The 27,176-nt window shown below is 38.3% G+C and overlaps 1 protein-coding gene across 4 annotated transcripts; it reads right to left on the bottom strand.

Moving 5' to 3' along the window:
• Positions 1-1,961: 1,961 nt before the first annotated feature.
• Positions 1,962-27,111, bottom strand: DCUN1D5 (defective in cullin neddylation 1 domain containing 5). 4 transcript variants are annotated; one of them, XM_002922017.4, is made up of 8 exons: positions 26,724-27,110; positions 24,581-24,672; positions 19,755-19,825; positions 19,250-19,341; positions 6,363-6,471; positions 6,174-6,278; positions 4,016-4,118; positions 1,962-2,299 (listed from the first exon to the last, which is right to left on the bottom strand). In XM_002922017.4, the coding sequence occupies exons 1-8, from the start codon at positions 26,807-26,809 to the stop codon at positions 2,244-2,246; spliced, it is 714 nt and encodes a 237-aa protein (XP_002922063.1). In that variant the 5' UTR covers positions 26,810-27,110; the 3' UTR covers positions 1,962-2,243. The 4 variants fall into 4 exon arrangements, with proteins under 4 accessions (XP_002922063.1, XP_019658150.1, XP_034521543.1 ...); XM_019802591.2 differs by lacking the exon at positions 24,581-24,672 and having other exon boundaries at positions 26,724-27,111; XM_034665652.1 differs by lacking the exons at positions 19,250-19,341; positions 24,581-24,672 and having other exon boundaries at positions 26,724-26,778.
• Between the last annotated feature and the right edge of the window lie 65 nt (positions 27,112-27,176).

Below are 27,176 nucleotides of genomic sequence, written 5' to 3' on the forward strand. Positions count from 1 at the left end.
GCCTCGGCAGTTAGACTTTTGTAATACACGGCAGGCTTCTTATTACTGTCCTATTTGCTTACACCACTTAACCTCTCATAATTTTCCCAATAAATTAAATGGTGTTCAAATATAAATTAAGAGATGAAAGGTAAGGAAGAAGCCCACATCCTGACTGATGAATTAGGGAGGGGAAATCTGCCTCCAAAGTAAGCAAATGCCACGACTCTAAGGTGATGAGAGAACGAGAAGGCGACAGAGTAAATCAAGTGTGGCCCAGGCAGGACTGGGCTGTCGACTTTAAGGGAAAAAAAGTTTCATTTTCATTTTCAGATTTCAAAAGTCTAAATGTACTCTGGATAAGTACAAAGTAAATAGTTTCCTTTATTTTATTTTTTTTAAGTCATCTATAAGTTCTGAGTGTTCCTTATTGTACTTAAATAATGAAGATGACAAGAAATTATATTACTTCAGGCTATAAACTGACAACTTGTAAGATTTCACTTAAATTATAGGTTTTGAAGTTAAACAGAAGTGGGCGACATTCTTCAAGTTTAGAAGCTGTGCCTTGGAGGGAAGAGTCAATTAAATTATAAAGACTCAAATGTGTAAAAATCTAAAGGCTTTACTTATATTTGATACTGAAACATCATTCATGTTGTTGAATCACAGCACTGTCAGTAAACGCTCAGTTCTAATAATTCAGTGATTCTAATACTGAGAAGGTGCACCTTAGGAAAATTATCCTTATTGATTAGACATTTAGAAAAGATAAGTTTTTGCACTGTTATATCAGTGTTTTACAAAGTTGTACAAAGTGATTTCATTAAAAGGCAAGTAAAACAGTAATCACTTTCTCCTAACTCATTAACCAAATAAACCATAAAAATCTTTAAAATGCTATTTTCCCTTATGCAGTCAATACTGAAAGTCACTCAATAAAAAAAATTCACCATTCAAAAATCAACCTTTACCTTAAACCCCAATAGAAATGTCCTTATTGTGGAAAAATAATCTATTTACTTCCTTCCACTCATACACTGAGATTAGCAATGCTACTAAGGTCGCAGCTGGACTGTGAATGGGATACTGGATGGTTTGAAAAGCAATATCCAAACAGCCCTGTTCCTCATCCAAAAGATGCCTCTTACATGAATTAGACAAGACTGTCCTTTCCTCAAGATACTTCAGCCAACATTTAGAAAATTGTGATAATTAGCAATACTGTGATTGTACCCATATTAACGGTATCCTCGAGTTATGCACCATTATACACAGAGCTCTCTCAAGACTCCTTATTTTATTATCTTCTCTTCCTATATGTATCTTAACTCAATCCACAACATCAGAGCTAAGGTTCTCTTTTAAGAGCACAAAAGGTCCCTCAACCAAACTCTCCGTATCACAAAATGACAAAGATATCGTGTACGCGGCACTGGTAATGACAGTGATGACCACACAACCGCAGACTGCTCTCGACTCTCTCGTCAGCCTAATTTTGAGACCATTAACACAGGAACCTTGCTCTTTCGCACAGAGGAGGAACCCTGTAACTGACACAGTACAGAAAACTTGAAAGTCACATGAAGAACATACATGCAATGCCGATGAACGCTTACTGACAATACTATTTAACGGTTCAGAAGCAAAATACCGCGACATAATCGTTCCAATTCTCAACTTTTCAGATAAAGCATTTGCAAATGCTGCTTTCACAGAAAACCAGAGCTGAGAGCCAGAGAACTCCCGATATCCAGAAATGTTTCTTATTAGTTGTATCAGAACATCATTATCCCAGAAGCCAAGGCCAATATTCTTGCTAATTGTTCACAGACGATAATAATGAGCCATACCATCAGTGGACTATGTTGCCAAATACTGTTTAAAATCTTTAAAATTCCAAATCCACAGAGAAACATCCTTTAAAATTCAAGAATTAAAATGTACAAAAATAAATACCACTCTGACACTTAAGGGACATCTTCACTTTAAGGCCTTTGTCACAAATCTGAATCTTTATTGTTCTGAAATAAATGTTATAAACATAACTCAAAACAACAAAAGCTTCAATATTCAGTCTCAGAAGAGGTGTGGCTCAATGCCCATCACATGTAACAAGAAAACTTCCTTTAAAAAAAAGGAAAACAAAGTACTATGAGAAGTCTTTCATATGAATGAAAATGCACCCTTTGGATTTTTTCGTCTCTTCAGCCTGTATACACTTGGGCGCCAAAAGGTTTGCATTTTCTTCACATTAGTTCTTGCTATGATGTTTGACGGATTTTTTGCCACTCAACAAATTCATCGAGAAGAACAGGCCCTAGAAATAAAGAAGCAATTTTTGTTAGGATTCAGTGAGCTCATTCCTCCAACTACAGAACACACTGTCCATGAGCTCTGTGCCAGGGCTGACGACGGGCCTTCTGGGGGCGCAGGGGTTTTGCTCCCCGTCCCGCTGCTGGACTCACTGGTACTTGCTTCCCTAGCCTTTTCTTTTCGGACAGAAGGGACTTCCCACAATGGGTATTTGCTGCAAGTTCCGTCACAAGGTTCAAGTGTTCAAAGAACTCTCCAATAACCAAGTCAAGACTAACCACTCCTTTTTTCTACATGTGCACAGCATTCTGTTATTTAATTATTAAGGAATATGCAAAATGTTTAATGCAGTATTTCCAGGTTTCCTCACCAAGAAGTGTGTAAGCTTGTTGAAAGGGTGGCCGGTAACAGGACCTAGTATGAGTCTAAACACGCAGCAGGTGCCTTATCAATACTCAACCTGAGAACTGTTCTACAAAGACTTTAGTATAAAGTGGGGGGTCCAAACTCACTTCCTGACAGAGGCCAGGTAGGCAGTTTAAATGAGCTCACTGTTCTCTCTCTCTTTTTTTAAATAGAGGAAAACTCACTCCAGAAACAAATGCGCTTGCTCTCTTTTTCTTAAAACACACACATTCTGGTGGTCTTTTTCTCTGGATTTCATAGACATACCTCTTTACTCTAAGACAAGCAGCAGGCAAGCCCGATAATAAACAGCAGCTGAAAAGCAAGCTAGCTGTTGGCATAAACTGCAGGCCAGCAAAGTGGGAAGCGAGTCCAACGGGAACTACTACTCGGCTTCAGTCACTAATTCCAGGTACAATTTTGTCAGATTTTCTGAATTTTCAAACAAATCTAGAAGCTTTATTTTTATGCAAAAACTCTTAATTTAAAGGTTGACTCAAAACACACACAAATAATACACATCTGCAGGCCACATATAGTCCTTAGGCTTCTGGCTTACTGCTGCAACGTACTGCTTCTAAAAAGACTATTAAATGTTAAACCATTCTGTAGGGAGAGGTCACAACATATATATAGGGGGAAATAAAGTTACTCCTTTTTTAAGTAAGTCCACAGTTCAATTGACATTTATAGGAATGTATCTTACCATGTAACCATGTAACACTAACAACGCATGTAACCAAACTGGTGGTGGAAACTGAAAACCTTTTACCATTTTAGAGGATGTGGCTTACCTAACTTATCATTACTTCAAAGATCTGTTTTAAGGCATTCTGCCCTATCCACTGAAGAATACTGACTGATAACTGAAGTGACTGAAAGATTATATATATATCTTTAAGAGATTTTATTTATTTTAGAGTGAGAGAGAGCACATGTGTAAGCGAGCATGTGAGCAGGGGGAGGGACAGAAGGAGAGAGAATTTCAAGCAGACTCCCTGCTGAACATGAAGCCCAACATGGGGGCTTGATCCCATGACCCCAAGATCACGACCTGAGCCGAAATCAGGAGTCGGGCGCTCCACTCACTGAGCCGCCCAGGTGCCCCTGCAGCATGGATTTCATAATATCCGCTCAATCTAAGCTCTTGGTCTACACTCTGCACCTGCCGCCCCCACACTTCCCACCTGATTCAATAGTGAAAGTTACTGCCGGGAAGTTTAAATCCTCTATGGCAATGCTACATGTAAAGTACATTCTCATCTGAGACTTTTAAGAATTTTATTTTCATAGGAAAACACTGTGGCATACTTACAAGCACCGTCTTCATCATAGTTACTAAGATCGGCATGGACAGTTCTGCTGAACTCTAACACGTTGTACCACTGATCTTTGTTCATAACACGATACTTTGATTGCTGTAGAAAATGATATAAATATTCTGAATACAAGCATTATTTATTAGGACTTGACTTCGGTAAATCTAGTTATAACATTTTTTTGTGATTTGGTCTTCCTTAAAACATTTCTTCCTCTTTAAATTAGTTGTGCTTCTAAGTGAAGTTTCAGGGACATTTACATGTTAACATTATCCCAGTTACGTTTTCCTTTATCTTTCCTTCATTTTAGAGAAGTAACAGGAGCATCGAAGACACTAAGAGTGAGGTAAAACTCGTTGTCTACCTATGTATACACCTGTGGAACCACCCCTGCACTCAGGATCGACAACCCATCCCGCACACACTGCCTCCCTTCACGCTGCCTCCCAGAACACCACTTCTTCACTGACGTTTAATGTTCAGCCATATTTTGAAGTTGGCATTGTTGCAGGCAGTGCAGAGAGCACTGGCGTGGGTTCAAACCCCACTCCTCCACGTACTTGGGTGACCCTGGGAGCATTATTTAACAACACAGACCATTTCTTCATTTGCTGAAGGGGGATAAAACAAATCAAAACAGTGTTATAAAAATTTAAAGAAACACTGTAGGTTGAACACCCTCCACATAACAAGCACTGAAAATATTTAGTTCTCTTAGCTCCCTTTACAGGTGAATATTTTAACACTCAGTTCTATTTATTTTTTGCCCAAAACTAGTAATAGGAGGAAGATTGGTAACATCCATCAAAAACATCTACTTTACTAGCTTTCATTACACCCACTTTATTAGGCTTAAAGATTTGAGCGTACACGAAACCTACTCATTTAAGTCCTCTCCATATCGTTGCTTCTTTCTTTCTTTCTTTTTTAAAGATTTTATTTATTTATTTGTCAGAGAGAGAGACAGGGCACAAGCAGAGGGAGGGGGAGAAGCATGCTCCCCACTGAGCAGGGAGCCCGATGCGGAGCTCAATCCCAGGACCCCGGGATCATGACCTCAGCCGAAGGCAGACGCTTTACCGACGAAGCCACCCAGGCGTCCCCCTATCATTGCTTCTTATGAGAAGCTTTAAACAAAATTACTCCGAGGAATTTGCTATGATAATCAGCTTTATGAGAAATCATTTTCAAAGCAAAAAGAAAAATCATCTATCCTCAAAAAATGGTGAGAGCCATACTAAAAAAACCTAAAACTGAGGGGCGCCTGGGTGGCACAGCGGTTAAGCGTCTGCCTTCGGTTCAGGGCGTGATCCCGGCGTTATGGGATCGAGCCCCACATCAGGCTCCTCCGCTATGAGCCTGCTTCTTCCTCTCCCACTCCCCCTGCTTGTGTTCCCTCTCTCGCTGGCTGTCTCTATCTCTGTCGAATAAATAAAATAATAAAATCTTTAAAAAAAAAAACAAAAAAAACCCTAAAACTGAGAAGGCACAAAAACAGAAAACCAAAGAAAGCAGTATCTCAGAACGACTGCCAGCGGTGGGTGCTATGTTAAACCTTCTAAAAGAATATTTTCTCCATGAATTCAGCATACATTCTTAACTCGTCAGCACGCTGAAATATGGGATTATAGCCATTCTTGTATTTGTGGACATAAAATATTTTAATTCTAATTATTTAGATTGAACCTAAGTGAAAAGTAAAGTTTTATTATCACTACAACCAGTTCCGTTATGTAGATTTCAGCCCAAGATCTTGTATTAAAGAAACCTGATTCAGAAGGTTGATATCTGTATACGAGCATCAACTCTCTTCTGCCAAGAGCCCAAGAAACTAATTCTGCATGAAGAACGTCTTTGCTAAAATGTATTTCTTGAAGGTTACTTTTTTTATGGGAGAGATGCAGGGCTGGAATCCAAGTATCTCATGTACAGAAAGTATTAATGAACATGAACTTGTGTCTATAAATGACAATATATATGTATACACTTTAACAGAAACTTTATTACTTAAGCAGATTTTTTTTAAAGCACAATATTTAAAAATCTGTTTTTCCTCAAAGGTATATTTTCGATCAGATTAAGCTTTAAAATCAAAATTAAAATTTAATATTAACCAGATGAATATTTTCAAAACCTTAGTAAGAACATACATACCTCCAGGTACTGGTAAAATACTGAAAACAATGGCCATGTCCTTCCAAGCAGAAGAGCTAGCATAGACTTAGCGGTATCGATATCAAGGCTTCTCTGATCTTTATCCTAAAACATAAGGAAAAATTCTCCTGAGTGTGGTTTCAAGATTAGAAAAATGTTAAAATTACAAAACATGGAAATTCCACCTACCCTTGCAAAATCAAAGGCATATCTGTAGATATTCTTAAACGAAGAAATATCATTCAACTGTGAGCGCAAAAAGTCAAATTTGTTCTGTAACTTTTCTGTGCAGTCACACCTTAAATTAAAAAAGCCATATACATTATATAATCCAGAAAATTAAATAAAAGCATCTTTAGGGGGTCAGAAGAAATGTATTAAGAGAAAAGTGAGTGCATTTATGAAATTAACCTAGGTTTAAAACTCTGATTCACAAATGTAGCGTTATTAACAAAGTTGTTGCCTTATATGTACCAATGGAATTAAAAAAAAGAAAAAAAAAAGAGAAAACCTGGCAATCAGGGAAAGTTCAGTTCAATGACTTTCCTTTAAAAACATACAACTCAATCAAAAACTCCAGTAAAATCACAAATATCTCTTAAGAAGAGGTATATTAAAATGTGCTTTAACCCCATCACGTGTGAGGTTAAAAAGATGGCAGAACAAAGGACATGAATCAGGCCTCTGTCACGTATTTCACTGGAAAGTTCTCAGGTACCAGCTTGGTGAAGATTAGCCATGAGTGGTTTAGAAGTCTGGGATATAACACAGAGAAAATGAACACACTATATTAGTGCTTTGGTCATAACTCAGATTCCTACATTTTTAGGGACAAAAATCGAGGTAAATAGTGGCAGCACCTGACCTCAAATAAGGTAGATATGCAGAAGAGTGCAAACAAGTTACCCATGTTATTTCTAAGGATCAGACATGAAACCTAAAAGGGCAAACAGAACCCTCACAGATCTCCACTGGCGTCCTGACTCACTGGGCTGCTCAGCGAGAAGCAATGGACGACGCTTTGCCAACGGTGCACGATGCTCTCACCTCCTGTCGAGCTCTAGCCGTAGCTCACCGACCCTTCCCAAGGGCCACAGCTATGCTCTGGCACATGGTACTCCCTCCAACAGTTTCACAAAATATCACTCCCCGACACAGAACTCACATTGTGCCACCACTGACAGATCATCGGCCTCCCCTGCATTAAATCAGTGTGCCGTCTCCTGTGACCCGCAGTCTCCCACCCAAACTGAGTTTCAGTACCCATCATGGAGCAGACATCTAGCATTCTCAGATTTAATGAAGACCCTCACTATTCTAAGTCAACAATGTGACACTGACTCCTAATTTTATTAAGATGTAAATATTTTGGATGCATGTCTAACATTGATTAAACCTTGCATTCCTGGAATAAAGCCAAACTGGGAAATGTTACCTGTTTCATACATTGCTAGATTTTTTTAAGAGACAGGCTTGTCAATTTCATTCTTTCATATTCTTTACTAATTTTGATAACAAGCTCATAGCATAAGCCTCAGAAAAACTAAATGACAATTATTACCCTTTTTTTCTGTTTTCTGAAAAAGTTTACTGAATACTAGAATTAGCATTTGTCCAAAATCAACTGAAAAACCACCTGGGTCTTCTTACGAGGGAAGGAATTTTTAACTACTCAATCACCATTTTTAATGGTTATAGGATCATTCAGATTTTCTGCTTCTTTTTGAATCAACAGATCACTGACATCGTTTTTTGATAATTTCACATATAAAGATGATTACATTTGTAACATTTCCTAATATGCTTACTATTTTTGTTTTGTTTTTCTTAATCTTGCCAGAATTTCCTAATTTTGTCAATTGCAGCTTTGCATTCTCTTTTACTAATGTCTGAACATCTTTATATCTCTTTTTCTTCAGGTTGATCCTTTCTCTAACTTCTTAAATTAGATTTACCCCAAAGATACAGATGTAGTGAAGAAAAGGGCCATATGCACCCCAATGTTCATAGCAGCATTGTCCACAGTAGCTAAATTGTGGAAGGAGCCGAGATTCCCTTCAACAGATGACTGGATTAAGAAGATGTGGTCCATACATACAATGGAATATTACTCAGCCATCAAAAAGAATGATTTCTCAACATTTGCTGCAACATGGATGGGACTGGAGAGATAATGCTAAGCGAAAGAAGTCAAGCAGAGAAAGACAATTACCACATGGTTTCACTCATTTATGGAACATAAGAAGTAGGAAGATCAGTAGGAGAAGGAAGGAAAGAATGAAGGGGGGTGAACAGAAGGGGGAATGAAGCATGAGAGACTATGGATTCTGGGAAACAAACTGAGGGCCTCAGAGGGGAGGGGGGTGGGGGAATGGGATAGGCCGCTGATGGGTATTTAGCAGGGCACGTATTGCATGGGGCACTGGGTGTTATACGCAAGTAATGAATCATGGAACCTTACATCAAAAACTAGGGGTGTACTGTATGGTGACTAATATAATAAAAAATTATTATAAAAAAATTAGATTAGTTCATTTGGATTGAAGGTTTCTTTCTCTTTTAATATAACAATTAAGGCTACAGATGTTCCTCTAGGTACAATTTTAGCTTCAGCCATAGTTCTGATGGACATTACTGCTGATAATCCACTTGTAAATGGAGGCTCAGCAAGATGGTCTCAGAGAACTGGAAGGGTAAGAGTCTCACCAGGGTTAAAAGGAGACTGAGAGGTGGTGTTGGAGGCAGCTAGCTAAAACAGAATATTTACATAAGATCCAGAGTTTTATAACATAATACGCAAAATGTCCAGGTCTCAATAAAAATTCCCCCATTGTTCAGGGGTCAACTGTAGAGACAAATGCTGCCAGAAAATTTGGTTCTAAAAGGAAGCAAAGTGACACTTAACTAGTGTGGGATGGAAGGGGACAAAGGCTCGCTTTTTTTTTTTTATTAAACAAATAACTTTTGCTTTCAGGAAGATGAAGTAAATGTATTTTTTCCCTATGTCTCCTGCTAATTCAACTAAAAGCCCTGTACATTAGCTAAAAAACAAACATAAGGAAGAATCTGAAAGACCCTGAGGAAGAACACAGTGGTGGGTTTCCTGGGTTTTCTTTTGTCTTGTCTACCCCAGACCTGGAGATGAAGCAGTCAGAGACCAGAATGCCAAAGACAGAAACAAAAAAACCAACAAGAACCTGCTCTCCCTCCTGCAAAACTCAAGCAGCCGAGCAAGAAAAAACACTTTTAGAAAAAACACTCTTCTCTATTCAACCACCACAGAAAAACTGGCTCCACGCCCACCTCCATCAGCAAAGACTGGATGAGGACCTCAACCGTCCACCCTCAGCAGGACATGGGAAGGCCCTCCCTTTCACCTCCCGCACTATCAGTGGAAACCACAGAAGATCATGAACTTCCACTCCAGCAGGCCGTAAGGAGCAGTGCCCCAGGGTAGTGTCAGCGGCAGACTCATGGGGCGTGGACCTCTCACGCCTGCCAACAGCAATGAGGGATGCCCTCCTCCCGCGGAGGTGCCGGTTAGAGAAAGGTAGCTAAAATAGAAGGTTTAAATAAGATCCGGAGTTTCATAACAGTATTTTCAGGTTCCAATAAAAAAAGCACTTGTCATAGCAACAACCAAGATGTCAGGCAGAATGTAAAAAGAGCCAATATGTGCAAATACTGAAATGACAAGAAATGTTTAAAATGATTTGATGCGGATTTTTTTTTTTTAGAATTTTCCATCGTGCTTTTATTTATTATTATTATTATTTTTAAAATTTTTTTATTATGTTAGTCACTATACAGTACATCCCCGGTTTCTGATGTAAAGGTCTATGATTCATTAGTTGTGCATAACACCCAGTGCTCCATGCAATACGTGCCCTCCTTACTACCCATCACCGGTCTATCCCATTCCTCCACCCCCCTCCCCTCTTGAGGCCCTCTTTGTTTCTCAGAGTCCATAGTCTCTCATGCTTCATTCTCCCTTCTGATTACCCCCCCTTTCTTTATCCATTTCTTCCCCTACCGATCTTCCTAGTTCGTATGTTCCAGATGAGAGAAATCATATGATAATTGTCTTTCTCTGCTTGACTTATTTCACTTAGCATTGATGCGGATTTTAAAGCAGCTATTATGAAACTGCTTCAATAAGCAATTATAGACGAAGTAAAATAAATGAAAAGATGGCAAGTCTCAGCAAAGAAATAAAGTCTAAGAAAAGAAATGTAACATAAAAAAGAACCAAATGGAAATTTTTGAACTGTAAAATACAGGGCAGACTTAAACCTTAATGTCTCAATAATTATATCAAATGTAAATGGTCTAAATGTACCAATTAAAAGACAGATTGAAAGAGTGGATCAAAAAGACCCACAAAACCAAAATGACCCAATGATATGCTATCTAGAAGAAACAGATTTCAAATACAACAGGGGCAAATTGAAAGTAAGAGAATGAAAAGTGACACATCATGGAAACATTAGCCAGAAGAAAGGAGGGGTAGCTTTATTAATACCAGCTAATGTAGATTTTACTGGAAAACACTATCAATCTCTGAAGACCAATTCTATACTATACCTTCCAAAAAATAAAACGTAAGGAAAAACCCTCCAATTCCTTTAATAAAACCAGATTTACCTTGACATCAAAACCAATTAAAGGCAGTATAAAAAAAAGAAAAAAAGTCACAAGAAAAAAATTTTAACTGTATATGATGATGGATGTTAACTACACTTATTGTGGTGATCATTTCCCAAAATACACAAATATTGAATACATTATGTTATACACCCGAAACAATGTTATGTTAATTATGCCCCAAGAAATAAATAAGTAAAAGAAAATAACAGACCAATATCTCTCATAAATCCTTAACAAAATACTAATGAAAAGAATTCAGCAGTATATAAAAACAATTACACACCATAACCAAGTGGGATTCACTCTAGGTATGTAAACTGACTCAATATTCAAAAACCAATCAATGTAGTCACAACGTTAACAGTCTAAAAAAAGAAAAGCTATGTGATTAGACAATTTAATGCAGAAAAAGCATTTAAAATAGTTCATGTGCATTCATGTGAAAATCACAAGAAAACACGAAGAGGAGAACTCCCACAGCCTGATAAAGAGCAACAAGCTATAGCTAACATACTTTACAGTAAGAGACTGAATGCAGTCCCGAGATGGCGAGGCAGGAAGGGACGGCCACTCTCACCAGGCTTATTCAGCACAATGGCAGAAGTTCCAGCCAATGCAATAAGTCAAGGAAAAGAAATAAAAGACATCCAAGACTGGAAAGGAAATAAAACGGTCCCCATTTCCCTATTTTATGTTATAATCATATGACATGATGATGCAGACAACCCAAGGAAGACACACATGCACAAAAACTTAGAGTGAGTTCAGCAAGGTCACAGGATGCAAGACAACCACACAAAAATCAATTGTATTAGTAATGAGTATATGGATGCTAGAATTAAAAATACAATGCTATTTACAGTGGCTGAAAATAAAAATTGAAACATTTACATGTCATTCTAACAAAACATACAGAATTTGTATGCTGAAAACTATACACAAATGATGAAAGAAATTAAAACCAAAAAGAGACATACCCATCTTGCATGTATTCGAAGACCCAAAATAGTACAGATGTCAATTCTCCCCAGATTCATTATGCAGTTTAACCAAACTCACAGTAAGATTTTTTTGTAGGTGAAAGATCATTCTCAAATTTTGGGAAAAGCAAAGGAATTGCAAGAGCTAAAACAATTTTGAAAAAAGATCAATCATCTCAGGGTCCTGGGATCAAGCCCAACGTTGAGCTCTGCACTCAGTGGGGAGTCTGACTGAGATTCTCACTCTCCCTCTCTCCGTCTGACCCTCCCTCTGCTTGTGCGCTCTCTCTCTCTCTCTTAAACAAATAAATAAAATCTTAAAAAAAAAAAAAAGCCAAGGGGGGAAAAAAAAAATCAGTCAGTCACGTGATCCAGACTTAGTGCATAGCAGCTGTCATCTAGGCTGTGTGGTGCTGCCCAAAGGTTAAGACACAGATCAAGAGAGCAGAGAACCCAGAGACAGACCCACACACAAGTACGTCCAACTGATACGCGACAAAGGTGCAAGAGCCATTTAAGAGAGGAAAGACCTTTCTCAACAAATGGAAATGTGGAGCAAGTGGAGTTCTGTAGGCAAAGAACAAACCAAAAGCCCTCTCACATCTTTTAAAAAATGAACTCAAAATGCATCACTGAATTAAAAGCAAAATATAAAAATATAAACCCTTCCAGAAAAAAACATAAGATAAAATTCTCAGAACTTAGGAAAAGAATTCTTGGATTTGACACCAAAAGCACGATTCATAAAAGGAAAAACTGATCAACTGAACTTCATCAAAATTAAAAACTTCTGCTCTGTCCAAATCCTTGTAAGAGGATGAAAACACAAGCTACAGAGTGGGAGAAAATATCTGCAGACCACATATTCAATGAAGGACTTCTATCTAAAACACACAGAAAACTCACGGTGAAAAAAAATTTATCCACTATGTCCCTTAGCCTCTTTCCTATTTTCCTCAGATATTACAAGTCACCGATTCCTATGTTTTCTACATCTACCTCTTTGTAACTCATCCATTGAGTTCTAAATCTTGAGTAGTTTTCACTTACGGAGATATAATTACACATATGAAATCTGATCATTTGACACCATTCTTTTTTCTTTAAATATATTTAATGTATTCATTTTATGCTGAAATTACAAAATACTAGCCTTAAAGAGTGTAATTCTTAAGTTTAAGATCTGTTTCTCAATATGCTAAGTGCTTTTTGATTGTTAATTAATGAAAACTGAACCTTTTCCTGCAGAAATTGAGGCTCCTGCTTAAAATGTATTCTTATACAGAAGAATCACTTCCACTATACATACAAGACTACTACTTACCTGGGACATTTGTAAAATAGATTTTTGGCTTGTCATACAAATAATGAATTCCAGCTTTCATCTGCACGATGAAGAATTTTTGATAAGAATTCTCTCGGGGATAAGCCCTTCTCTGGATGTAGACGGAAGCCCAGGCAATCACATCTCTATCTACTGGGTAGGTGTGATATCAGTGACTTCCTATGAGTGTTCCGATCTGATTCCCTCCCTACTCAGGCCTTGCAATTTTGTCTCCTATTTGCAATATGCACCACAGGTTAATGGCCAGAGCCTAGGTGATTAGGAATAGGTAGGTAACCTTAAGGTAAATGCCAGCTCTACAGATCCCTAAGGTATCACCAGCTCTTGTCATTTCTGGTCTCTAATTATCTTGCTTGATTTACAGTCAAGTACAGGCATGCTTTTTAAAGATGCTTTTATATTTTATCCAACATTTAAGTGTTTTACATGACAAATGGTTTCTTTGCACATTTAGTCTGTCATATGGCCAGAAAAAGAAATCGAAATTTGGATAAGTTAATTGTCCAATTTGTCTGGGGCCTAGTTCCTATGTATGAATGAGTGTATGATATACTTCATGCAGAAAACAAGAAAAGCGTATTCTTACTATTTATTAAAAGTGTATTACTTACTATTTCATTAAGTGGCTTTTATCAGCACAAAAATTCTTCATTATGTGAAAAATAAAGCTTTAATGGCCTTGGAAATTTAGTTAACTTCTACCAGAGGGATGTACAAAAGAAACTAATTCTCAGATTATATATGCTCCTGCAATGTTGTTTAAAAATCTGGATGTCCTCAGCACCCCCAGAGTGATCAGGTGACAATGTTCCGGGGTGCTATATTTTAAGGAGCACTACCTTCCTTGTATACCTATCTTAAGTAGAGGCCTCATCTTCCAAACCTTTGTAGCTTTCTGAAGAAGTGCTTTTCACATATTTTTTAGTGATGTGATTCACATTTTCACACAAAATCTCATTCAGAATCTTAATACACTTGAGACTCAGTAAGGCAAATACGACAGAGGATGCTTCCCTACGTTCACAGGTTCCTCCTCTCACTGCCACCAGGGTTTGAAATCATTCTTCAGAGCCTGGCATATAGAAGCATTCCAAAATTATTTGTTAAACAGAAGTATGAATACCAAAAAGAAGCCACAAAGAATGAATTTATTTAATTATAAAAAGTTTCAAAATCCCTACCTGGGGAAAGGTTAGTGGGAAACTGTAGTTCCGATAAAATCATAAAGTGTGTAAGTGGTGACTTACAAGTTACCAAGTTGGTAAGAATCCAAGAAATCACAATCTTTTCCAAATATTTTTACATTCCACAGGTACACAGAGCAACGATATTATTTAGGATATGATCTCAATAAGCTGAAGACAGAAGGTGAAGAACCAAGTTTCCAGTCAGAGAGACCAGCTGTAATTCCAACTTCTGCCACTGCAGCTACGTGGCTCCTCGTAACACGACAGGAGCAGTGACCGACAACCGTGAGGTTACAGGAGAATATCTGAGTTACGTGATTACAACAGCTCTTAGCCTGAGTTGCTCCTTCTGAGGCAAATGGCTTAAAAGTCACCTGCACCCTGCTGTCTCTGTCTAAACTACCACAGACCATTCCTAATGGTCTACCTCAATCCCGAGCAGAGAGAGAATCAAACAGAACAACGAAAAGAAGAGTGGAAGACACAAGAGAACAAACTTCCACGTTTAGTACCCATATCAGAAAGACTGTGAAGGGACCCAGCAAACCCGGTGAGCGTACCCAAGCAATCACTAACACTTTACAACTCTTACAGTTAACCTAGCCCAAACAGACTCAGAGGTTATAATGCCCATAGCTCATAACTTGGCAAGTTTAGAAAGGACATCTCCATTGAAGTAAAAACAAATGCATACTTTACTAGTACACAATCAAATAAAACCCCACAGATTTTAGTGACACTGGCACCATAGGGTACCATTCCCCAAGGCCACTGTGGTTAGAGTGAGTAGAAACGAGTTTAAATTCCAACATTAGGACCTGCACGTCAATTTCCCGAGTACCGCTAAATATTGATTAGCAAGGGAGGCTTTTAAATTTCTGCTTCATTAAAGACCTTGAAAATGAGAAGAAATTACCATTTATGTATTAGATCTACGTGAGATTCTCTTCCTTAATTAGAGAAGTCCCAATAAGTATGCTGTGACATGCTGATATACAACAGAAGAATCTTACCCACCAAGTTCTGCATCTAGAACTTTCTCTGAATAAGGTCTGCTGACCAAAACAAAACGGTACATCCCTGGGGATACTTGAGGATGTGCATTTGAAATTGTCAGGGAGAGCAGAGGGGAAGAATGCTAATGGCAATTAGTAGTTGGGCCGCAAATGATAAATGAATGACAGTCACACAGTACACACACACCACAGCACCCTGTCCACCTCACTCTTCCATCCCCACCAAAAAGCCAGATAAATGCTCCCCATTCCTCTCTCACCTAAATCAAGTCAAGCCAGATCACTGCCTTCAATCTTCATGGTCCGGGGCTCACTACAGACAGCGGAGGGTGTACAACCTGTAACGTAGCCACAGGCAGCGTACCTGCAGCCAGTCTGGGCAGGTCCTATCCTCCTGCCTCATCTCATGATCATAATCAAGTACAGTCCTTTCCGAGTTCCATGCTGACCGTTTTCTCCACCAACATGGTATTCCACCCTTACTCCGACACCACCCACCGTCAGCTAGCACATGTGAGAAAAGTTCTCCACTCCAGCCACTGAGCACCCCTGGAATCCCGCATCCACGGATGCGAGGAAGAGGAAGATCCGCATGGAACGTGTTGTGCGTAGCAGCGCAGGTGCGTCGTGATGGGGATGAGGTCTAAGCTTTCATAAGGCTCTCCCAAGAGTCTACGGCCATCAGGCATTAGAATAACTGCTCTATCGCAAAGTGTCTGCTATCTGATAGTTTCTACTGCCTGGAACACAGGGTTTAAGCTCTGTCCACATGTTAGCCTAGGCCCTCCATAATGTAGCTATTATCCCCACTATCTGGAATTCAAACCTATTCTGTCAATTTTCCTTATGTACCTTTGGATTAGAACCAAACAGACCACTTCCTTCACACTCACGTTTTCCTCTCCCAAGGCTCTGCTCACTATTTCTCTTCAGAAGTAACATTTCTTATATCCTTAAGCATCAAAATCCTCATCATGCTTCAAGGCCCAGTTCAAACGATCCACATCTACAGATTTTCCTGTCCACTCAGCCTCAATTAATCTCATTAGCAGCTGTGCTTCCGCACTCGAGCGCCCCTCACGTTCCACCTGGGTGTCAGGTGACAGCATCACAGGGCACTGCCCACCCTCTCAGCATGGTCAGCAGAGGGCAGAGCCAGCCTTCTGCCTCACCGTGGCCACAGGTAAGCGACATGGCATCCAGCAGAGCACAGGTGTTCACTGTACGTGTCTACAGATCAAATCCCATCTGAGGGGCAACCTGGCAGTTACTGAACAACGATGGAAACGAGAGTAAAATCCCTAGAAAGGATGCGGCAACCGCATCCTCTGAAACCTACAAAATGGCCATTCTAGTCTAATTATACACAAACTCACCCCCACAAATTCTTCCGCACAAAACAGAAAGGCAGTTCATATACAAAAAGTGTGTATGAAAAAACAGCCTTAAAATAAGTGAGTGTACAGAAGTATTCTATACAACTACAGAACTTAATTAATCACAGTTGGGACAGTCTACTTTTCTTGAGCATTGTCTATATGTTTTAACTACCAGGCTGTTTCTACTCCTTAGCAGAGCCCTACTAAAGTTTTCTAAGGGTTATAATGAATTAATCTGAAATAAATGATAACTACATTAAGACAATTTAGGGACCATCAAATAACTATGCCCAGGTTAAATCAAATCCGAGAAATATGAAAAATCTAAGAAGGGAATGGAGTCTGTGAAGTTTTACATTTTATGACTATATGTATTAAATAAAACCAAGTATACCAGGCAACTACAAAATCAAAAATTAAGACTTCTATACATTCTTTCATCTCTCCTCCTTTAAATTCTAAACTACTGCAGTCTTTGCAAGTTTTTTACAAGAAAACTCAGGGAGTAGTCCGACTTAGCTAACTGATAAGAGATACTTTGTACTTCACATAGCAATCTAGATTGTGGGGGAAAAAACCACTATTTTCCCAGTCAAGAGTGCTCGCCTAATTTGAGCAGCGACAAGGCTTTACAGCATAGAGTAAAGCAGAGGGGCAGGGGATAGTAAATGAGTGAAACAGAAACGTCAGGGTCAATTTTAAGTGTTCAATAACTGCTTTTATGTTGTGTACCTTGTGAACTTCCTATAGAAAAGATGTGCTAATAAAAAATATGTTCAAGGGTTAAGTCAATTTCTGTTCTTGTACCCAAAGCCGTATGCTAATTATTCGAACTGCTTTGTGTTTACACATTTCTGTTATACAATACAAAGGCTCTTTATATTATGTCAAGTTATGCAAAAACAAATAATGAGAAACTTTTTGGTTTAAAAATACACAAACACTTGTTAGCTGGGATATTCAAAAAAGCAATATACAAAAATTCAGCAGGAGCATTACAAAAAGCATTTATAGTGCCAGAAAAAATGTCTTACAATCAATAAGCCATGTTACAACTCAAATAAATTTCAATAAAACAGAAAAAACTATATGAAAACTAGTTATATTCTTTGTATACTTGTCTGTGTATTTTATCTTTCTCCAAAAAGCTAATTGAAGGTTGGATATTTCCAAAGAATTTCAGAATCAACCTCATTTTAATTTAGTATGTTATGACACCTACATGAATAACAGAATTCAAGCCTGGTTGTAAATACTATGATTCAAGATGTTAATAATGGCCCTTTATTTTATGAAGAATGCTAACACATACACAGAAAGATAATGCAACAGGAAGTACAGTATGTTAGACTGGTAATCTGGAAATTTAAATTCTAGGTCCTAGCTGAGCCACTAAATAGCTACATAAACCTTGGCAAACGTTTTGTTCACCTCTCTGAGTCTGACTCCTTATCTCACCTGTAAGTAATTGAAATGACAGGGTTGATTTTATGTTCTATTCTAGAAATTATGGTTTGGCTCATATAAGCAAAGCTTTTTACCTAAATAAGTAAGAAATATCTCCATGTTAATGCTGGTTAAAAAGGATAATTACAAAGCATTACATGCTGAAAATTCAAATATAAAAATTCAAGTTCCTTTTGAACAGATACACTTAAAAAAAATGACAGGTATTCTGATATTTAAGGACATGCAAACAAGTAGTAAAGAATAGCTAAATGTGTTAATAAAAGCATAACCACAACAGGAAACCACATGGCTAATTAACCCCCAGTTTTTGGCTCAAAAGTATTATAAATTAATGATTCCTCTATTTTAGAATGTTGGTAATTAGTAACATCCTGCATGAACATTAGGAACATGGCATAATTTAAAAATAACACATAATTACTAACTGATTCTGAAACTAAGCACACTTTACTCTGGAAAGTCAAAATCACATCATTTTTATCAGAAGCAATTCTGAAACCTCAAGAAAGAGCTGGAAGGCAGCATCTGAGAGTGTAACTGGAACGTGGCTAGGGGCTGCAAGGGAGCCTCACAACCTTTCTACTTTTCTTCTTTGTAAGATTAATTTGGCAAAGAAGAAATAATAGAACTGTTATGTAACTCTATCTTCAAATATGTTTTCAAAATCAAGCATAAAATTGCTTAGGACTGCTTAGACTGCCCCAAGAACTAACTCCTTCCAAGCAGAATTCTATATTCAGAGAAGGAAATCCCTTATTGCTCAAACAATCTGTGCGTAAATAACTCTGATCACAGACCTCTAATACACCCACCAAGAGCCAGTGATTTTAATAAGACTGTACTGAGGTTCTCAGGGAATATGAAAAATGGGGTAACTTTCATTTTGTCAAGACCACAATATAAATTTTGTCAAATCCCTAACTGATTGATACAGATCAAACCAATTTGATTACTTTAAGATAAAACCTTACTACTAAAAATTATGAAGCACAAAATATCAATTAAGATCTTCAAATAGGTCATCAAATTTGTTTTTTAAAAAAATGTCTTACTGTAATGAAGTCATCCCCTTTAACCATTCTTCCTTGGTAAAAAATCCCATGCTTTCAGCCTCCAATTTCCACGCTAAAACTAACATTATAATCTGGAAAGAACAGAACATAAAGGATAGGGGAAAAGTCAGCACAGAGATAATCATGTCTATATTTATCATGGAGAGCATTTTTATACAACTATTTCCATCCTTCAACTATTAAAGAGTACAACCTCTGGAATTATTAACTCCAAAGAAATTTAGATGGGCCAATTTTTTATAAGTAAAAAGTTCTAACAGTTTCTGAAGGTAGAATCTCTCTCACTCTATTACAAATGATATTTGTACCAAGAAAGAGAACACGTGCCCAACTAAAATTGATTAAAAATACAAAAATGACAATCTGCAGTATTAAACATGAAGAAACAAAATCCTGATATAAGATTAAAGTGTCCCAAATTTTAGAAATTTATAAATATGCTATACCCCATTTGTATGCCATTCTACTTAGAAATAAAACATACATTTTCAGGTTCAACACCAATGTCTTCACAAAATTTTTCCATTCCTTCTGGCCCTACAACTTCATCAGGACCTTCAAAGACAAAAATAATTTACATATTTTATTGTTATATTTTAATACCAATGTAAAACATAAGCCATTGTACTAAACGCATCTATGAATACACCGTAACATTTTTTGTCAATAATAAAATTTGAATTTTGACAGATTTTTGATAAAGTATAAATATTTGCTACACAATTTAAAACGTAAAATTTTTGAAATAATCTTTAAACACATTACAAAATGAAAGTAAAGGAAAAAGATGAAGTAGCATTAGTATCAGTCATTTGTCCTAACTTGAACCTATCCATTAAAAAAAAAATTTAACTGACAGCCTTCTCTGAAGAAAACTTTTGGCAATGCGTAAATGTAAAGAAGCATAAATTTTACTAGAATGTGTAGGACCAGAACACAATTCAAGACAGTAATCAGAGAATACCTGTTTTCTTACTAAAACATAAGGTCATTTATTACCCTTTTGAAATACAACCAAATAAAATTTAATACTTTAAAAAGATACACATATTTTGAAAACAATAACTTAGGAAAATTACTACTTTCCTTATCATCTTGGCTCTAAAATAGACAGCAAAGCATTAATTATGCCACCTTAAAATAGAAACAAAAGTTTAATCCCTCAATTAGCTTATGTCTACCACTTGTCCAAGAATTAATGATACTTAATTTGTTTCTTATTTTTCTCCCTTAGTAGCACTAAATATAAATCAATACATCAATTTTCCTATTTCTTTATGTTATCAGATTCCAAAAAGATAGTAATTACATCATTGCTAGGTCTCTCTTGTAACTCGCTAAGATTACCACAAATCCTTTACAACATGGATGGACCCAGAAAGCATTATGTGAAGTGAAACAAGTCGGAGAGGGACGGATAACATATGACGTAACTTATATGTGGAATCTACAAACAAGCAAGCAAAAAAACCCCAAACTCATAAATACAGAGAACAGATTGATGGCTGGCAGAGGCAGGGATTGGTCGGGGGTGGGGGGCACACAATAGGTACAGACCTCTAGTTCTAAAATATGTAAGTTCTGAGATGTAATGTACAGCATCATGACTACAGTTAGTAATATGATATTGAAAGTTGCTGAGAGTAGATCTTAAAAGTTCTCATCACCAAGAAAAAAAATTTCCGACTATGTATGGCCAAAAAAACCCCCTCGTTTTCCTTTCGTAAGGACTTATAAAAATCCTGCAGCTTTATTAATCATGGACTAGACCATGGCTACTCGATGGTGGTGTCATTGTGCACCATCACCATTAGTTCACAAATACAAAATGAAGCCAACACCCTACGGTTTTCTCCTCACAGAAGAGTAGAGCCATCTAGCACGTGGGCCAATATATTCTTGCTGCTTCAGATGAGATCCAGGCTGCTAAGAGGACATTAAGACATGGTCTGAAACCAAAACCCCTATTTAATTTTCTGGTTTAAATGAGTACTGCAGTTATTTATGCAGTGAGGTGTTAAAGGTGAGAGGGGTGGTAATTACAGGACACTTTCACTTCCTAATATATATTTGGAGGATTTTTTTATGAGAATGTGTTAATTATGTAATTTTAAAAGCATACATATACAATAAAGCTGTTTAAAATATAACTGAATATGTATCCTTATATATGGTTTGGTTGAAAGTAAAAATTAGATAAAAAATTTAATGGAAGAAAACAAAGTTTTTCTTCAAGCCATGACAAAAATGTATTATAAATTTTTCCTACGAAAAAGAAAACTGACTTGCCCTCAAAGCTGCCATCATTAGTAATCAAAAGAGAGAGCTGAAGAGTCATGTCGAGAACTATCAGTTACTATCACAAAATACAGCCTCCCTAGAAACTGCGGGACTAGTTAGTGGTTAACATTTGATGAGAATCAAACTAAATTTTGTTATAGGGAGATATATAAGACATACACAAGACCTTTCTGTAAATGTTAAGTGAGCTTCCCAAAGCAAGGCAAATAATTACAAATCTAACTCTAAAACAAGGTCAGTACCAAAGTTCTTTTCCTGGACCGCATAATGTCAGTCCTACTTATTGAAATATACTCTTCCAATACATCTACTCTGCAGCTAACTTTAACTCTTTCAGGCAAAAAGAAGCCACGCGATGATGTAGTTCACTCTACAAGCTGGTAGAACTTTAATAGAAGTTAGCAATTCTATCCTGTTTTTTCAGTTCTTTGTAAGATTTTAAAAGTGCCTTTTCACTTTCTACACTTTTGTTCAGTATTACTGAGTCCTTGCTAATGTACATATCGCTCAAGATGAGAGGTCTTGTGAAAGAGCAAAACCATCAGGCTTAACACACATCACCTACGGTATCATATTAACAAAATCAGTGGTAAAATATGTTTTAAAAGAAAAAAAATCAATTTTCTTTTTTTCTTTTTTCATAACCATAAAATGTTTGCAGCGATATCTGCAGAATCTAAAACCATGCCAGCCATAGCAGATGCTCAGGGAAAACACTGTGCTCCATGAATGACACAGCATGTTCAACGTGAGCTACACAGGAGCTATCCTGTTAATCCTGGGACAGAATGGGCAAAATCCACAACGAGAAAATCTAATGCCGTAACGCTATTACTGTGTTAATAAGAGCTTACATTTATTGAGTTCTGATTACATTCCAGGTGCTGCGCTAAGTGCCTTACATGTATTATTCTCAGTAGTCACAATGACTGTCTCCATTTTAATAAGGGATATCCCCATTTTAAGACAGAACAGTGACTGTTCATTTGGTAATGACTGGTTTTTCCTTGTCAGTTAGGTCTCTGCCCAAAGTAATGTCTAGAGAGGCCTTCCCTAATCACCCATCCAAACTTTCTACTTTCCATCCCTACACCTCGCCATATTTTTACTTTTATAACGCTTCACTCGCTATAATCGTCTTGCCTACTTACCTATTTACTGTCTGTCTTCCCCACTAGAAAGCAAGTCCCTCGAGGGCAGGGATCTTGTCTAACTTGTACACTACGATATCCCTGGCGCTTACCAGTGCCTGACGCACAGCAAATGCTCAATAAATATTTACTGAATGAATCATTCAATAAATGACATAACGTAAATTACCCTCAAGTACATTTACTAATATTTTTTTGTATAAGGAAAATTAGTTGCTCTGTACGTACTTAAATAAAGAAACTATAAGATCGTAGTAATTAAAAGCACAGGCTCCACAACCAAAATGACCAAACTTTGAATCCGGGCTCTTGTCACTGTATGATCTTGGGCGAATTACTCAATCTAAACCTCAGTCTTCTCATCTATAAAAAGGGATAACACTGCCTAGTTAACAGAATGACTGTAAGGAAACATCACATAATTAAGTATGATTTTTGAAATAAAGATAGCAATTATGCTGGCTACTACAAAAATGCTAGTATAGGAAATAAATGTTGAGCTAATTAGACTATTATGCTACTCATGCAAGTCCCAAGGAGAGGAAATTCAAATAAGCACAAAAGAAAAAAAAAGGACTAAATTATACTATCTCTTTATAAGTGACCTTTTGATTCTATATCATGAATTCCAGTAAAAATGGCATTTTGAATTATGGGTCAACATTTAAATGGAGGTCAGTAAGAAATGAATTCCCTTCATTTAATTTGGGTTAGACATTGTCTTGGGATGCCAGTAATAGCAGTTTTTCTGGTCTAGAAAGAATCTGTTCTGTTACTAAACAATTTTTAAATTATACTTTGGGGATCCCTCAGCTGGTTCAACAGTGAAGCTGCTGTCCCCCATCAATAGTCTTACTTCCCATATAGTTAGCCTAAACTTATACCTCAAGTTCAGAGTATACTTTAGACCTTAACTGATTAGCACTAAATATGAGTGTGACGGCGTCTACATTGCTTTATTTAAAACGCTGAGAATGATAGTGATAAAAGGAGGAGGGAGAATCTATAAAACCATTAATTCCAAAAGACCAAAACTATTCTGAAGGAAAAAAAATGTTTTCGTACATGCGTACGAAAAAATTAGTAACAAATGGGAAACAAGTATTCTTTTTCATATGTGTGCTTAACAGTGACCTCTCCTCCCTGGCTCTGACTTTCACCCCCAGGCTACAGCTCCACCCCAGATCCGGGCTTCCAGCACTTAGGATTTAGCTTCAGTTAGCTCCTTCCAGAAGCCCTTCCCTGACACTCCCAAAGCTAGGTGACATGTTCCTCCTCTGAGCTATCACAGGACATCTTCCTAATACAGCATTTAGCACACTGTATTAGTATCAGTCTGCTTACTTTCTGATTTATTACCACATTTCTAGTAGAAATGAAGAGGGCTGAACAGCAATGATTAAGGGGCACATGTGTTGTGTAACGACAGATCTGAATCTTAAATCTTTTACTATGCCTCCCCAAAGTTTCAGAAAATGTCAGTTTGGATTCAGAAAATTTTCAATAGAATATGGAAGAGAAAAGTAAGAACTATATAAAGCATAAAATGTTTTGTTACATATTTTGTGTTTTCCAGAACATTAAGTCTACTTTAGTTAGTGGACATAAACCAATAATGTATCTGTTTACAAACTGTATCAATTGTAAATGAATTTCACCCCCTCACTAAATATGTACTGAAAATATCATCCTGACATGGTACCAAATGCTTAGTCTACCCATAATCCTCAGTCTTGACCCTGATCCCAGGACACAGCACTAACACAAAGCAGGCCTGAAATAAATGATTTGTTAAATGAATGAACCAAAAAAATTGTTAAAGCATGTGACTGATATCTTCTTATATTAATTTCATTACCTGCATACTCATAAAACCAAGCCAGGCACTTCTTGCTTGAAAAATGTTCCTCTCCACTTATTAGTCTAGCAGGGGGTTGGGATCTGCAATAGCTTAGAAAACACACAAATGCCTAAGAATTTTATCAAGTCTCAACTTTCAGTGAAAAGCTAAGTTCAATATGAACTACTTCAATTCAAAGTAAACAAAGTAAGTTTTTTTTTTTTACAGTGGGTATTTTAGGAAAAAAATCGGAGTTGTTTAGTATTTGCAATTTGAAACAGTAGTGTATACGTAAAATTTTCTTGCTAACAAAACCCAAATGCTACTTTGCTCACTATCAAAATCCAAAAATATCAACTAAAATCATTTCCCCAGATTTCAAATGACCACATGAAAGTTCAACCTAATGGTCTCAAGACAAGACTAGTAGCTGGGAAAGTATTAATATTTATAGTGACTGTTCTGCTGACTTGTATGGAAATTATATTTGTGTATCATATGCATAAGTTTGAAAACAAAATCTTACAAAATGTATTTTGATACTTAATGAATATTTTTAAAAAAATCATAATTAACAGTTGTTTATTTATCATCTGCCAAACTTAGATATTTAAAGATAGAAGATGATTTAGGACCCAACAGTATAATTAAATTCCAGAGATTAAAAACATAAAGGTAACTGTAAATATGAAAATAATAATTGTACAAATAATTGGGCCAAAGCTATTTAATCCCAAAGCCTATCTCTTCCACAAAATCATTAAAGGTTGGGAAGTTCACAAATGGCCTTTAGGATTTAATGAACTTCAAGGAGCTCAGATAGTTACACCATCACAATGACCTAGAAAAGCTACAACTCTAGCTACTGAGTAAAGTCATAAATAAGGGTACCATATTTAACATTTTAAGTTGATAGAGCAAAGTATCACCTGAGTTTTAATAACTGACTGCTTGGCTATTTTAATGTGCTTCATTTAAATAATTTTCATATGTTATGCACTTAAGATGGCTACAAGTTAGAGTAATAAACTAATTTGTATGTTTCATAAACTTATGAGCTGGTGGAGCAGCGCTGTCACATTCTAGTGTTGAGTTACCAAGAGACATAAGAAAACCTTACCATCTTTCACAATAGCCCCAAAATATCGTTAGTGATAAAGTAAAAAATTCCGTCAACAAGAAGGGAAGATGCAGACTAAGTAAACTGGCTCCCTAGCTTTTGAAGCAGCTCTCTCTGTAAGGAGCTCTGTCATTACCTGTTTATAACGCCGACTACAGTCCTCGGTTAATGGCAGCATCTGAAGTTGTTACATCAAGTGCCAACCAGTGATACAGTCAGACACCCAACGAGATGTAGAAAAGAGCCACTTCTCGCACCTAAATTGCAATGATTTTGTGCAGCACGCAACGTTGCTGTGATCCCTCATGACATGCTCCAGTGGGATCAAAGAGCTCTAATTACAGCTCTGCTCTATCTTCTTTTTCTCCAAGAGGATACTGAGCAAAATAAATCCCAATTTATTAATATTTATACCGAGAGCTAACAGCATCTTGAATGCTAGAAAACAAAACCGCAGGCAGGGCCTTTCTAACTCTGCACGTAGGGACTTGGCGCAGGTGGAGGCACTATCCTTCCAGAAAATGGGCTTACTGCTGTTATTTTCCGGCTGAGACCCCTCCAAAGACTCCATTTGGGGGCCAATTACAGCACAGGGAGCTTTCTTTCCTAGCCCTGGCAGTTGTCAGGTCGACATTACCCAAGCTCCGCTCCCTTCCTCGCACGCTACAAAGAGATTCTAGAAGTGACCCTTCTGTGGACCTAGACTCACTTGCAGGTCTGGACGAAAGTTGGGGCGGGGATGCAGGGAGAAGGGGGCGAGGGGCAAGGGCCGAGGACGCAGCTGCCGTGCGCAGTCCCGTCTCCCCACCCTCCCGGGCACGCAGAGACCAAGGTGAGGCAACTCCCGCAGCCCCTCCCGGGGCGCGCACGCCGAGCACGAGGTGCGGGCGGACGCAGAGCCTCGCGGGGTCCTGCGCCCAGCAGCCGGCTTTCTCGGCGGGGGCTCGTCTCCCCAGCCCGAGCCCCGGAGCCCCGGCCCGCCTGCTGCTCCTCTGGGCGCCCAGCAAAGGAGGGGAGACGGAAGGGGGGAGGAGGCGATACCTGGAGATTTTACACTTTTTGAGGCCTCCGTCCTCCGCCACGGCCGCTGCCACCCCAGGGGATTTTCTCTTCTTCTTCACCGGCATCTTCCGCCCTCCCCGGCAGGGCGGCCAGGGGAGCCGGGGCAGGGGGTCGCTGTCCGCCGGGGACGCCTCAGTGCTGGCAGCCGGCTCCCAGACACAGCAGCAAGCGGAGGAGCAGAGCCGCCAGCCCGCGGCACAGCGGCCCAGCCCGGCCGCAGCCCGCACCCGGATCTCCGCCCCGTCCTCCTCTGCTCGCGGCCGAGGGCACTGCTCGCCAGCGGACACTGCGGCTAGCTCGCACCGGGAAGAGAGAGCGCGGACTGCGCGGCACCTCCACCACTCACACACTCGGGGAGCGAGAGGCTGGCTCTGACCCGGATGCGGACCGCCCCGGGCCGGAAATGACGCCAGCGCGGCGCTGGCCGCCGGC

This window comes from Ailuropoda melanoleuca, chromosome 8 (genome assembly GCF_002007445.2).
Source record: "Ailuropoda melanoleuca isolate Jingjing chromosome 8, ASM200744v2, whole genome shotgun sequence".
NCBI lineage: Eukaryota > Metazoa > Chordata > Mammalia > Carnivora > Ursidae > Ailuropoda > Ailuropoda melanoleuca.